The 14,000-nt window shown below is 41.0% G+C and overlaps 1 protein-coding gene across 24 annotated transcripts in view; it reads right to left on the bottom strand.

The window, feature by feature from the left end:
* Positions 1 to 14,000, bottom strand: part of FHIT (fragile histidine triad diadenosine triphosphatase) — a 1,537,641-nt gene that overhangs the window by 268,976 nt on the left and 1,254,665 nt on the right. For all 24 annotated transcript variants that reach the window (XR_003676743.2, XM_028478555.1, XM_055080195.1 and 21 more), the window contains one exon: positions 1,022 to 1,167. Coding sequence is in view for 23 of the 24 variants with exons in the window: in XM_028478555.1 (XP_028334356.1) it covers positions 1,022 to 1,167 (146 nt within the window). In the remaining variant the exon portion in view is untranslated. The remainder of the gene's footprint in view (positions 1 to 1,021; positions 1,168 to 14,000) is intronic.

Here is a 14,000-nt window from a genome sequence, read left to right as displayed (position 1 = left end):
CACACACACAGTTATTATACAAGGAAGTTTAGATACTCTTGACACAGACATGGTGGCAAAAGGCTTTTTTTAAAGAATGCAGATGAGGGAATTCCCTGGTCGTCCAGTGGTTAGGACTTCTTGCTTCCACTGCAGGGGGCACAGGTTCGATCCCTGGTCGGGATACTAAGATTCCGCAGGCCGCATGGCGCAGCCAATAAATAAATTTTTTTAAAAAACGCAGATGAGCATTTCTAGTCAGAGCCTTTCACGACCTGAAAACGGGAGCCTTCTCCATCTGTTCTCTTTTAAAGTCTACGGTGGAGAGCTGGGGAGGGTAAGGGAGGATGATCAATATCCAGTTTACCTAAAGCACTGAGTACAAGGTCTTGCATCATGAAACCATCCACTTCTTTCCAAAGGGTTTTTGGAGAGTCATCAAATCTCAAGGCCACACAGGGCTTTAATTACATATAGATACCCGCAGCTCTTTCCATGGGCGATAGGAAGGGGCTCATGGCATATTACTACCTGAAGATTCACTCAATTCCCACAGCTGATGACCCACCACGGACCACCTCCCCCCACACTGACAAGCGTTGGCTCAAACTCGGCCTAAAGAGCTCTAGTGCTTGGGAGTCTAGCTTCTTTACCAGGAAGTAGGCCACACTGAACACTCAATCAATCCAGCTTCATACCATAATCAATCCATAATCGATCACTGAGGCTTGCATTAAAAAGGTCAGCCTTGTGAGGGTGAGGCCCTCCCTAACCGGCATATCTCTATTCCCCTAGAAATAGAGCAGGGCTCAAAACATATTTCTCCTGGAATCAAAATGACATGTCCAGCCCCAGCTCCAATAAAAGATCTGGAATGTCTTCACGCTCATCACATACATCACACGTCCAGTACTCCCAGCTGCCTGGTCAGCAACGCTGTGCACATTGCCTCCGCTGATATTCCACCCTGTTCACCAAGTCCACGTCGGGGCCTTGTGGACAGTAGGGTGGCCCTGGATGAGCGAGCTATCTATACACTCACCTGCACGGAAAAGGTGAGAGAGGTGCCCTGGAAATGCTTCTCCACTGCCGTCCCGACTCTCTGTGCTGCCTGAAACAGGTCGGCCACTTCATTGGGACGCAGGTCTCGGAAGCGCTCCACTGGCCGGAGGGGACACACGAGGACATCTGCAGTGAGGTCTGTTAAGGTACACTCTGCTTGCTTTAGGGACCATTTTTACCAAGAAGTTCATACCCACAGCCTTGAATCCCCTTGGCCCAGGGCCTGAACTCGCAAAGGCTAAGGAATAAAAGAACAAATATTTACCAACCACTGAACTCCAAGGAGTTCAAAGAGAGCTTACAAACATGGTTAATCGTACTTTAAAGGAGAAGCTATGGCGCACTGAAGAAATTCTCTTAAGAGAAAAAGACATCAGTGTTCAGAGAGACTTAAGTGCTGGCTGAAATAATTATGCCAGGAGGCAAGATCTATTCTGGACCGTTATCTCCTGACCCCTATTCTCAAGCTCTGTCTTCTCAAGCAGCCAAAGGCTCTGGGTTGGAAAAGCAACTGGAATATTCAGTTGGTTTTTCTATGAAGAGCATCACAATCAAAACTTTAATTTCAATATCTCTGTAGAGAAATATGTAACCAAAAGACCATAGTATTTTATTTTAAAAAGGAGTACAGAGATTCTGAAAATGTACAGTGAACTTCATTTTTAACAAGGAGATGTGCCACACGGTTAAGCAATTGATGACAAGCATTCCTCAAACTGATTGTTAAGAATTCAAGAAGGCAGCTGAAGGTAAATCATTAATTTCAAACAAGGGTTGTCTGCTTGTGCAAATGAAGCCATCTTAATGTATTCTATTAGTCAGACAAATCAACATGTTTACATTATTGGTCTGAACAAACAACAAATTCTAGAGAAAAAGGATGCAAGTTTGATCATTTGTTGGTAGCAAATAAACATTCAGCGTCACATCATCAATAACGTTTCAGTTCCTTTTTGTATTTGAACTCATAAATGTATGGGTATACACATATAGACATGTAACGTACATATGTATACACACACAAGCTACATAAATTTTTGTTCAGTTTTCAGGTACCAGCAGGAGAAAAAAAGCTAATGTTCTTTTCTGTTTCTTTTTTTCTTGTTTTAAAAGAACATGCTTCTGCCTTGAGCCAAGCAGCCAAGGGGCATAATAAAACCACAAATCTGCAGTTGCTAGTCTCACCAGAATATCAAGCATTTTAGCCCACCATACTATTGTAGGACTCAGGACCCAAGGGGAAATGCACTGAGCTCAGCTGGGCAGGCCTGATTTCCATAAGACAGGGGGAAAAAGAGAGGGAAAACTGATTAATTTTGCTCATAATCAGGAAATTCATGTCAACGGTAAACTAGGAAAATGAGTATTTGTTTAATCTGAGTTCATTTTTCAAGAGAGGAGAAGGGAGGCCTTCACCCACAGGGCATCTGATACTTAAAAAGATAATTATCCTTCTTTGGCAGGACTGCTTTATTATCACGGGTCAATGAACCATTTAGAAATGGAGAATTTCCTTTCATTTCCTCTGAGCAGATTGCCAGCCTCCACTCCCACTGAGTTGCTTTTTTGTTGTTAAAAGAGCCTTTCCCCATCTTCCTCCTCCCTGCTTTAATTTACACCCTCCCTTAGGCTCTGACTTCACCAAACCACAGCAAGATGACAATTTTGCAAGCTTCCAACAATATTCATAATTACTGTGGTTGGCTATGTCTACATACAGCAACTAGGTGGGGAAGGGAATAACATTCTATTTAAACAACTGCTTACTGTGAAAACTGGTGGAACGAATCTGGCAATCTTTGTGTCTGACGTTACTTTAGTAATATCGATGACATCTGAAAGGCTTCTTTCAATGCCATGAAAAGCTGTATCTTATTACCTGTCCATTTTCTTACCCGATGCTAAGAATCAGCTTGCCCCAAGTTTAACGAATCAAACTGTTTACGGAACGGAACCAAAATGGTTGAACGTGTGAGATGTTCTATCCTGTACATACCTAACCGCAGGGTGATACATCACATACATTTTTTTTTACTGTAACTGAATATTAATATAGAAATACAACATACCACAAAAGATTTCAACAGCTAAGCGCATTCTCATTTAGGTGCATATTTTTCAGCAACCCATTTAGGCAACATTGTCCTGACATAATATTCCCTGCAACCCAACCTTTTGTTAAAAAGTCATCTTCTCTGCATATCACACACAGACATTTTGATGCAAAAAATAAGATGAAATGGAGATTACTCTCAAGGGTGCTTACTTCTGCAGGTGGTCATGTGGGTGATCATTTTCTTTGTTCTGTTGGGACCCAGAGGATGGCCAAACGGCCATCTCAACCTAGAAATGGCCACACAGGTGGGTTCCACATCACTCTACACGGAGGCAGCTGGGTCTGGCATTACACACGGTGGAGCCAGCTCTGGAGCCTCTGGTTGCAGTGTGAGTAGCTGACCTGGCCAGTAGCAGATTCGCTAACCGTCACACTCCCTGGGGCCATTCTGGGCGCTAATTGGGCATCAGAAAGTCAGCATCAACCGTCTTCCCTCAGTTCCTTTACAACCAGAGAAGACAAGAGCCTGAGCCTTAACCTCACCATAGGCTGCATCCTGACTGACGCCTACCTACGTCCTGAGCCTCTTTTTCCTCACTCCTCCCTAGCATACTATATATCTGCCATATTTGCTTTCTTTCTGGTCTTCAAACGCACTAAGCTCCTTCCTAGATTTGGGGGTTTTGTCCTGGTTATTTGTTCTGCCTAGATCAATTCCCCCTGATCTTCACATGGCCGCTTCTTTCTTATCACTCAGATCCTAATTCCAATGCCACTCTCTCAAAAGAACAATTAACTGCTAGGGACTTTAAACTGCTACTTGCTTACTCACTCTTATATCACCCTATTTTAATCTTTTCACAGGCCCCCTGCCACCAGCTGGCAGTTTTCTTGGCTGGTTACTATGTACCCAGATGAGAAAGGAAGCTCCACAAAAGTAAAGGCTTTGTCTTGTTTATTGCTCTTTCACCACCACCTACAACACCAGAGACACTTAGTAAGTCTTGCTGGGATGAGAGAATAAATAATAAACCAGACCCTGGTATCAGCCACCTCTGAGTACTAAAACCCTGACAAAATGGAGATGACATTCATTTACTTTTCAATCATCTATACAAGATTGAGAGAGTCTGCAATAGATATTTTTTTAATTCAAAGAAGTCTATCCTTAAGATCTAGCATGGTTAGAACTAACGTTAGACGAAAGCTGGAGAAATGTAAACTCATTTTTAACATAAACTAATTTTCACATGAGCCCAAAGGAAATAAAATTGTGAAGGTAAAAGCCTTTTTTAAAAAACCCTTTTATAACTAGAACGAAGTAGTTTCTAGAATACTCAGAGTCTCAGCTAAACTGTATCTATTAAAATGCTGCTTTATTTTGTGACTGAGATGTGTAACTCATTTGTTCCTTCAGTGAACACTGAGCATCACTTAAATGTGGACACTGTACTAGGCTCTGGGGACAGCAAAGGAGAGTAAGAAGGTGTTCCTGTCCTTCCGGTCCGGGAGACAGGCACTGAAATACACAACCACAGTACTATCGGGGGCACAGATAGAAGCACAGAGGGCTGCCCAATGCAGTGGGGACCTGGGGCACCGGAGTAAGGCAAGGGTTCTAGAGTAACCATGGGGAACCTCTGAGCGGGATCAATTATCCCACGGCTACCTGAACATATAAAGAGGTTCATAAAGAATTCAAAGCAGATCAGCAAACTTTTCCTGCAAAAGGCCAGATGGTAAATATTTTAGGTTTGGTGGGCCATATGCCTAAGCAGCCATAGATAATACAAACAAAAATAGGTGTGGCTATATCCCAGGAAACCTTTATCTACAGAAAGAGGAGCCGGGCCAGATTTGGCCCGTGGCCCTTGGAGTGTCAGCCCCTGATTTAGAGGACTCACATCAGAAAAAAATTAAGTAAAGGAAACTGAAAGTATGGGGGGGAGGGTATTCCTCTTTTCCTAAATTGAGGACTACAATGTTATCTTAATAGCATATTGGAAAAATATTACATATCTTAAAAAAATTACCTTTCTAAGAAAACTCTGTGAACACGGTGGAACATTTTCTTGACTCTGTAATAATTCTGATGCTTTTAAAGACTAATCACAACCATAAAATGTGTTGTGGTGTTGACACCACATAGATAAATCACGAGTATCACTCCCCATAACAACTCAAGGAGTTTCTGCCACTACCAAGTGGAAAAATGAAGCATGTGAGCTGCAAGCACGTGAGAGCACCAAAACAGTGTGTTATTCACAAATTCTTCTGAGAATACAATTAGTTTCTCAAAGTAAGTGCACAAGCCTTAGAAGAAAATATCATATTACCCAAAGATGGTGGGTACCATGTGCTCCATGTCATACCTAGACAAGCAACTCAGGGAAAGCAAATTAATCTTGAAGAACAGCAGACAGCTCTTGAACTTCTACTGCCACTGTTTATATGCCAGTTGTTTTAAGGTAATGTCACAGGTGCAATATAATTTAATTTGGAGACTCTTAGGCCTGTTAGCGGGCAAATCCCATATTGTGCATGGGCCACAAGAACACACCTTCTCCTGGGTCCTCTTTGCCTAGAATTAACACCTCTGAAGAGACTTTTTAGCCAACGTGCATGATGACCCTCAAAAAAGGTAATCTACTCAATTGAATTTAATATGTTTATCCAGTACTCATTAAGTCTGAAAGCCTGTGAAAGAGATTATCAAATGGGATCTGGCCTCTCCCTATAATCTGAAGAAGACACATTCATTTAGTAATAACAGTTTTTTTTAAAGAAGAGAAGGTCAATAATTATGATTTAGTTCCTATGGTCGACAAAGGGATTTCTCATAGCAGAGGAAAATCGAAGAAGACTTTTTAGTGCAGATGAGATTTAAAGTGGACTTTACAAACAGGAGAGTGAACCAACCAGAGGGTTGGCTGGCAACTCACTCATCCATCCATCCCACAACTACAGCCTCCTTTCAGTCTGGGGTTTGTGTGAAAATTTAGGATGCCAAGATGAATGTGACAGAGTAACTGACCTTGAAGTGTTCACACTCTATTATCCCAAACTGTCATGTAGCATAAACAGATCATACAACGCTGAGACATGAGTGCTACTGATAGAAATCATTACAGAATGTTGTGGGAGCATAGACAAGGCAGGATCTAACTCTGCCTAGGGGTGTTAAGACAAACTTTTCAGTATGGTCCCGCATTCCCATTTTCTAAAATCAGAAACTATTTCTCCAAATTTGGACCAAACTCTATCCTTGAAAATGGCCTAGCAATTTATGCATCAAAGAAAGTTGTCGGGTAGTCTTCCTTTGGCCAAAATCACCGTTTCATTTATATATGGACTCTCGTTGACTTCATCTTCCCAACAAACCAATGGAGGACTATTATAATTCCTATTTTGCGGATGAGGAAATTACAGCTCACAGAAGATAAGAAATCTGTGCAAGACAGCATACTCCGTAGGAGACTAAAACTAGAATTTGACCCAAATCTGTCTGATTCCAAAGTCCATGTTATTAACCATAGCATTGTGATATTACACTTTGTATAGCTTTCATGACTCAGTCTCTGCCGGTCCTCTCATTAAAAGTGTGCCCTCCATTCCCAGAGTCCTCTGTTCATGGAAGAGAATCACACTTCATGAAATACAAACATACTGTGCAAAACTGCTAACTGTCTGAGAAAATCCCAGCCTCAGATGAAGAAAGCAGAGGGGACGTACAACCCCAAGGTGGAAGGAGGCCTCAGGGCTGGGCAAAGGAAGCCCTGAGTATGCCCTTGTTCTAACAGGGAACTGTGAACAAGGGGATCAAGAATGAGAGAACCACCTTTATCAGTGGGAGGAAGTAAGAGGGATGCAGAGCCTGAACTTTTGCCCTTTTTCAGCTTTGAGCTTCAGTTTCTTCAAGGTAACTCAGGCTCCCCTGGGTTGACAGATAGGAGGAAGATTAGGTATTACAGTCTATGTCAATGAGTCAGGCTGCCGGACACACTGAAAATCCCATTTGCTTGTTGGACAGTCTAATTATTGGGAGCCATTGACTTTCTCATAGCATCATTTATATCACCAAGGACTACCAGAAACTGGGTAATACCTTTTCTTTCCCTCTTCTTCTCCATTCTCACCACCAGCCCAGAAGGGACTGTCTCTGTCCTTCTGCATGAACATGTAGGGTGTTTTTGCCATGTTAAAGTGATGTGGCAACATGCCAGACCCTGTGCTGAACTCTTGCTGACACACAGCCAGCTCAGAATACACACGATGCAAGAAAGAAGTGAAATGGAATCTTTACACCAATGAAACACCTAAAGATATTGTGGTAGCTTATTCACCAATATTAGCACAAGAATCCCTCCCACCCTACATGCCCCTTTGCAAAGTGACTTTGCGGCTCCTCTCACCAAAAGTTGGAGTCTATTTCCCTTCCCACTGAGTTTGGACTGGCCTGTGGCTTGCTTTGACCAGGGGAATGTGATAAAAGTGTTGCCATGTGACTTTCCAAGGTCAGGCCTTAACAGACTTTGCAACTTCTGTTTTTTCTGTCTTTTTGGAACCCTGAGACCAACACGCTGTGGAAAAAGTCCAGCTAGGCTACTGGAGACAGGAGCCAAGTGAAACAGAACTAAGGTACCCCAGCTGATAGCCAACAACTGTCATGAACCACAAAAACTGCAAAGGTCTGGTGGAATCAAGAACAAAATGAGATGCTGTAGGGCTTCCCTGGTGGCACAGTGGTTGAGAATCCGCCTGCCGATGCAGGGGACACGGGTTCGTGCCCCGGTCCGGGAAGATCCCACCAACCCATGCCCAAGATTTCCAGACTGCTCTTCCTGACAGCTTGCCCCATGGATATAGGACTTGTCTAACCAGCCCACAATTGCGCAAGCCAATTCACTGTAACAAATTTCTTACTACAAGTCTCCTTCTTCCTGGTTCTGTTCCTTTGTTTGAACCCTGACTGACATAGTGGGCATATCACAGTGTAGGATCTAGCCCTCGGTATTACAGAAAGCTCATTTATCAAAAATACCAAGGGTTGGGCTTCCCTGGTGGTGCAGTGGTTGAGAGTCCGCCTGCCGATGCGGGGGACACGGGTTCGTGCCCTAGTCTGGGAGGATCCCACGTGCCGCGGAGCGGCTGGGCCCGTGAGCCATGGCCGCTGAGCCTGCGCGTCCGGAGCCTGTGCTCCGCAACGGGAGAGGCCACAGCAGTGAGAGGCCCGCGTACCGCAAAAAAAATAAATAAATACAATTAAATACAATTAAATTAAAAAAATGAGATGCTGTAAAAGTGAGAATTGTCCCAACAATATCAAATGATCATTATGTTGCTACACTTTTATTCCAAAAAATTTGTTAAGTTTGAAATTTGCTCATCAAAGATAATAACTGATGATTTAAAAAATAATTTTATGAGCATTTCCATGACACATATGAAATATTTAAATATAGAGTCATGACACAGAAATGGAAATGTACTGATTCAGATGATTAATTAAAGACAACAGCAGAATATTAGTCTCAGAGTTGCTCAGACTTGCTCCCATCTATTTTTCCAAATCTGATCTACTCTAGGGATTCAGAATAGAAAAGTCACTAAAATAAATCAAACCATCAAAATATCACTGATCCCAATGAAGCTGATTAGCATGTGTATATATGAACACGGAGTAAGTCGACATCAAATAATATGATGAAGAATTAGTCATTCTTCTGAACTAATAAAAAAAGAAGAGTCTGTATTCATCTCTACTGTAGATCAGTATGTAGTTTAATGACAAACAAGGAACTTTAGAGTTTGCATTGCAGACTGCTGCAGACCCCATGTAATGAATTATTTGCTCTAATAAATAATCCTAGTCCTTGCAAATGTTTAAAATAATTCTTAATGTCACTTCAAAAAACAACCCTAGGATGACTGTGAGGTATTTTTGAGAAAAGATTCCATTTATTTGAGTTAAGTAGCACAGTTGCAGAGTTTTGAATCAAAGTAGGTGGCATCTCAAAAGTAATCTACTATTCGCAATGTAGGTAATTCTGTGATTTTTTTTTTTAAGCAGAAAGGTAGAAATATTGTCCAAAAAATGAACCAATACAATTCTGAAGAAGCATCTTGACAGTCTGGGCCACACCCTTCTTTCTGGGATATTAACAAAACCACTTCAGTAACTCAAAGAAGACTTCATAGAATATTCATCAACCATAAGCATAAATGGCATGAATGTAATTTTAAGCAAATTTAATTTCCAGAGTATGATAAATTCCAGCACAATGTAATTAAGATAATGATAGTATTCTGCTCATACCGGGATCTCAATGCAAGTACCTCTCAAGTATCTTCTAGAATTCTCATGTTGTGTCCTGGAGAATGCTTTGGGCCAAAGATACAACAAGTCATCTGTGGGAGAGGAATCAGGTATCTTTCCCCTGGCAGATCTGCCCTGAGCAATCCCCAAACTTCTACACTGATCTGGATGCTTAGAGGGGAGAATCATATTCGTACTGAGAAGTAAATGGGTGGCTTTCAAAGAAAGTAAAATGAAAGAGGAGCCCGCAGCCGGGATACTCTCTGGTGCAGACTCTCTGGTTTAAATTTCACATAGTCTGTGAATATTTCAAGGCAAAAGAATCCTATATTGATTATCCTAAGAGAATCAGAATTGGAAAAAAAAAGTTACATGCTTATATTTAACTAACTATGTGGGAGAAAGTAAACGATATCAGTAAGGGAAGGCGAGAATGTACAACATTTGTTTGCTGCCTATTATGTCCTAGTGATAATCAGCAATGCATTGAGGTAGATAATATCACCCCCATTTTTCCACGTTCAGAAGCAGAGGTCCAAAAAAGTGAAACTATATATCCAAGGTCACACAGTTATAAAGTGAGAATCCTGGGCCATGCAGTAAAATTGTCCATGCTGTTTCAATGCTTCCTAAGGTGATAAAAGTCTCCAGGTACGTAGTGCAGTGTTTACTACAGTGGTTCCCCAGAACACTGCTTCCATGAGATGTTATTAGACACGATACAAGAAAAAAAATATTGTGTAGTCAAAGAAGATTAAGAAACACTGAATGCAATGAGGTAAAATAGGTTTCTTTACAGCAGGACTCATCAGGATGTATCATGTACTAATGTGCATTCTGACTTTAAAAAAAAAAGGAGAGATACTAAGCAGCATTTCTCATATCCTTTTTTTTTCTTTAAACAGTAAGACTAATTTTTTTTTCTTTTTTTGCAGAACTCTGCATATGACAAGTGTTCCAGAGGATGTTGGGACTACTGAGCCTCCTTTACCTACACATAGAGATGCCTGAAGATCTCAGCTTTTTAACCAAAAAGTAGAGCAAATATCCTACTAATCATATGAGCAGAGCAAGAGAGCCTTCTGCTTAGTGAAATATGCTGAGAAGCTGAGCATTAAAATACATCGAATGGAACATGGCAGTCATTAGTGAAACTGGCTCACTATTTCCATTTTTGCCATTCCAGGCACATGACAGGATTATACTTCCTGTATCCTTGCGCTTGGGTGAAGTTGAAGGAATTCTGGCCAAGGAGTCGTGAGCAAAAGTGATTATGTCAATTACAAACTAGAACATTCAACTGCCAGTGTGAGACCTCAAAGCTCTCTTTCCTTCTGCAAGGCAACCAGCAAGGTCACTGTGCTTTCAGAACTAAGACCAGGACCAGTCCTACAGGTCAGTAGGGGGCTCTGCTCATCACCTGTTCTCCCAGGGACTACAGCAAGTTTGTTAAATGGGTTTCACCTCTTTTGCTGACTCCAAGTAATTTGTGTAGCTGCTTAGAACAGTATGGGGAAGAGGATTCTGAGGCCTCGATAGGGATAAGGAGGGAAGAATGGGGAGATTTATTAGTTTTAGCTGCCATGAGGGAAGGAAGAATATCAGCATATACACAAAGGATCTGCCATTCTTTAATTAGAAAGCAAAAGAAATACTTTTTCCAAGACTCCTTTTCCTCTTCCTTAATGATATGGAATCACTTCTAGGTCTTACAGTGTCTCTGAGTAACCATTACAAAAATTCAGTATTATTGGTATGGTCCTGCAAATATGCAGAAGTATGTGAAGTTTAAATCATTCTGGTTAGGAGAGTACTGAAAAAGAAATTTACTGCCACGCAGAAGTATCTATCCATAATGTGCCAACACAGGGGTGAGAACATACCACAAAGACAATGTTGTAAAAACGCTCTTAGGTGTTAAGAGTTGGAGAAGTATTTCAATAGAAGAGGAATAAAGTACGCTCAGCAGCTGAAAGAAATATTTAAGGATCATTTCCAATGAGTGACATAAAAAAAATTTTTAAAAACCACACATACACTCTGCTGTGAGAATCATTTCAAAAACTCTGTGAATAGCTTTTTCGTCTAGTATAGATCAGAAAGTAATGCTAAAGATCTGCAAATCATGGGAGAGCTGCTGGAAAACCACAAGCAAGATAAATAATTTAACAGCACTTTACCATGTACACATTTATATTCTACCCAGTTTGGGAATAAGGAGAGAGCATGCTGAGTTTCTCCTTCCATGGGGTGGCCAGATCGAAACCAAAGCTCCCGTGTAGATAGCATCCTTCCAGGGCAAGTTCTATCAGGTCCTGAAAAGCATGGATTCCAACTTCAGGTTTGTTTATGCCCCTAAAGAGCCACTGAAAATTCCATTTCCCATCAGATCTTCAGAGCAGTTGGACAAGCCAATGAAGCAACCTAACATCACAGTTCAGATACCACATGAAAGCAAAGAGCAGCCAAACTATAAATAAAGAACAGAGAGACTCCTTAATGGGAGAAAAGAAATAGAAAATGGGAGATAGAAAGAAGGAAGAAGACCTTAAAAGGGAATATTTAGCAGGTAGCACATTCTTAGAAGATATGAAACATTCCCTAGCAGTCAGGTTCACCTGGCACCATACATGGCGTTTGATGCAGGGTAGACCTTTAATGAATATTTGATGAAAGAGCAGATGGCATGTGTGCTTATTCATTGCTTAATCTAGGAAATCTTTCTAAGAGACCACTGAACCAAGCCAGACTCAACTTACTTACATGAAAATAATTGAGGGAAATGCACTTAAAAAAGAACAACAACAACAACAAAAAACACAAAAAACTAAGTTCTGAATTCCTAATCTAAAAGACACCCAGCTAAATGTAAATTGGTGCAGCCACGTGGAAAACAGTAAGGAGGTTTCTCAAAAAGCTAAACATAGAACTACCATATGACACAGCAATTCCACTCCTGGGTATATATCTGAAAAAAACAAAAACACTAATTCGAAAAGACACACGCACCCCAATGTTCATAGCAGCGTTATTTACGATTGCCAAGATATGGAAGCAACCTAAGTGTCCATCAGCAGATGAATGGATTAAGAAGATGTGGTATATATATATACACAATAGAATACTATTCAGCCACAAAAAGCAGGAAATTCTGCCATTTGCCAAGCAACTTGGATAGACTTGGAGGGCATTACGCTAAGTGAAATAAGTCAGTCAGAGAAAGATAAATACTACATGATACTCCTTATATATGGAATCTAAAAAAATAAAACAAACTAGTGAATATAATAAAAAAGAAGCAGACTCACAGATATAGAGAATAAGCTAGTGGTTACCAGGGGGGAGGGGGAGAGAGGGGCAATATAGGGGTTGAGGAGTGGGAGGTACAAACTACTGGGTGTAAGACAGGCTCAAGGATGTACTGTACAACACAGGGAATGCAGCCAATATTTTTGATTAACTGTAAATGGAAAGTAACATTTAAAAATTTTATTAATAATTTTTTAGTCTAAATAAAACAGGCCATCCTTTACCATGTAAAAAGATTAAAAAAATAAAAGACACCCAGCTAAAGGCATAGCAAACAATAAATATAAGATGCCTTTCCCTTCACATACCAAAGGTGGTGTTTACATTTTAAGTGGAAAACCTGTAGACCATTAACTCACTGGAGCTTGGAAAGATCTGAGAATAACAATGTTGTATGCTCTTTTAATGACAGTGATGAAATCTCTTCTGTAACAAATATAGATGTTGACAGAAAAATTACTTCTTTCAAAAAACAGAAAGAGAGCCTTAATTATACTTACTTGGCATTCTCACAGATTCTGAACTTAACCACCCACCCCCCAAAAATGCCCATCCTCTGTGAGTTAGGAATCTGAGAGAAATTATGTGAGAATATTTCATAGTGGAAAATATTCAACAAGTGTTTAACTAATGACCTTCTCAGTGAATTACTAAAGGAAGCCCATAAAGCCAAATTTTGGAGGAAAGGGTAAAGTCAAAACACTTCTTAGGACTTCGTATGTTTTTCATTTATTCATTAGGTATGAACTAATTAAGATCATTCTACCTGGTAGGTAATGTGTAAGACACTGAGAAAACAGCACACACCAGCCATAGGCATCCCTTCCCCTCCAAAGGTGTACATTCTAGAGGGTGAACAAACAAAAGGCAAGAAACAGATCAAAATGCAGTCTCTATTGTGAAAGAGACAAGGGTTGAGAGGAAGAAACAGAGAGGCATTGATGCAAAGGCAAGCACATTCCAAGCCAACACTGCTGAACCGGGAACAAGCTTGGCCTGCCTATCTGGAGTGTCAGGAAAGTGTGCAAGCTCTCTGCAGCCTTGTTTGGCAGTGTGGATTTATTCTATGTGCCTGGGGAAGCCTCTAAAATATTTCAGCCAGTGGGGAGTGGAGGTTTATGACAGAATCTGAGTTCTCCTTTAGAAAGATCATTCTAAATGCTGTGTAGGGAAAAAAATAAATAAATAAAAAGATTCAATCATGGGTTTCCCTGGTGGCGCAGTGGTTGAGAGTCCGCCTGCCGATGCAGGGGACACGGGTTCGTGCCCCGGTCCGGG

Source organism: Physeter macrocephalus, chromosome 18, assembly GCF_002837175.3.
Source record: "Physeter macrocephalus isolate SW-GA chromosome 18, ASM283717v5, whole genome shotgun sequence".
In the NCBI taxonomy this organism is placed as follows: Eukaryota; Metazoa; Chordata; class Mammalia; order Artiodactyla; family Physeteridae; genus Physeter; species Physeter macrocephalus.
Note: the sequence above shows the minus strand (reverse complement) of the source record. Positions and strands in the feature narration are given on the sequence as shown.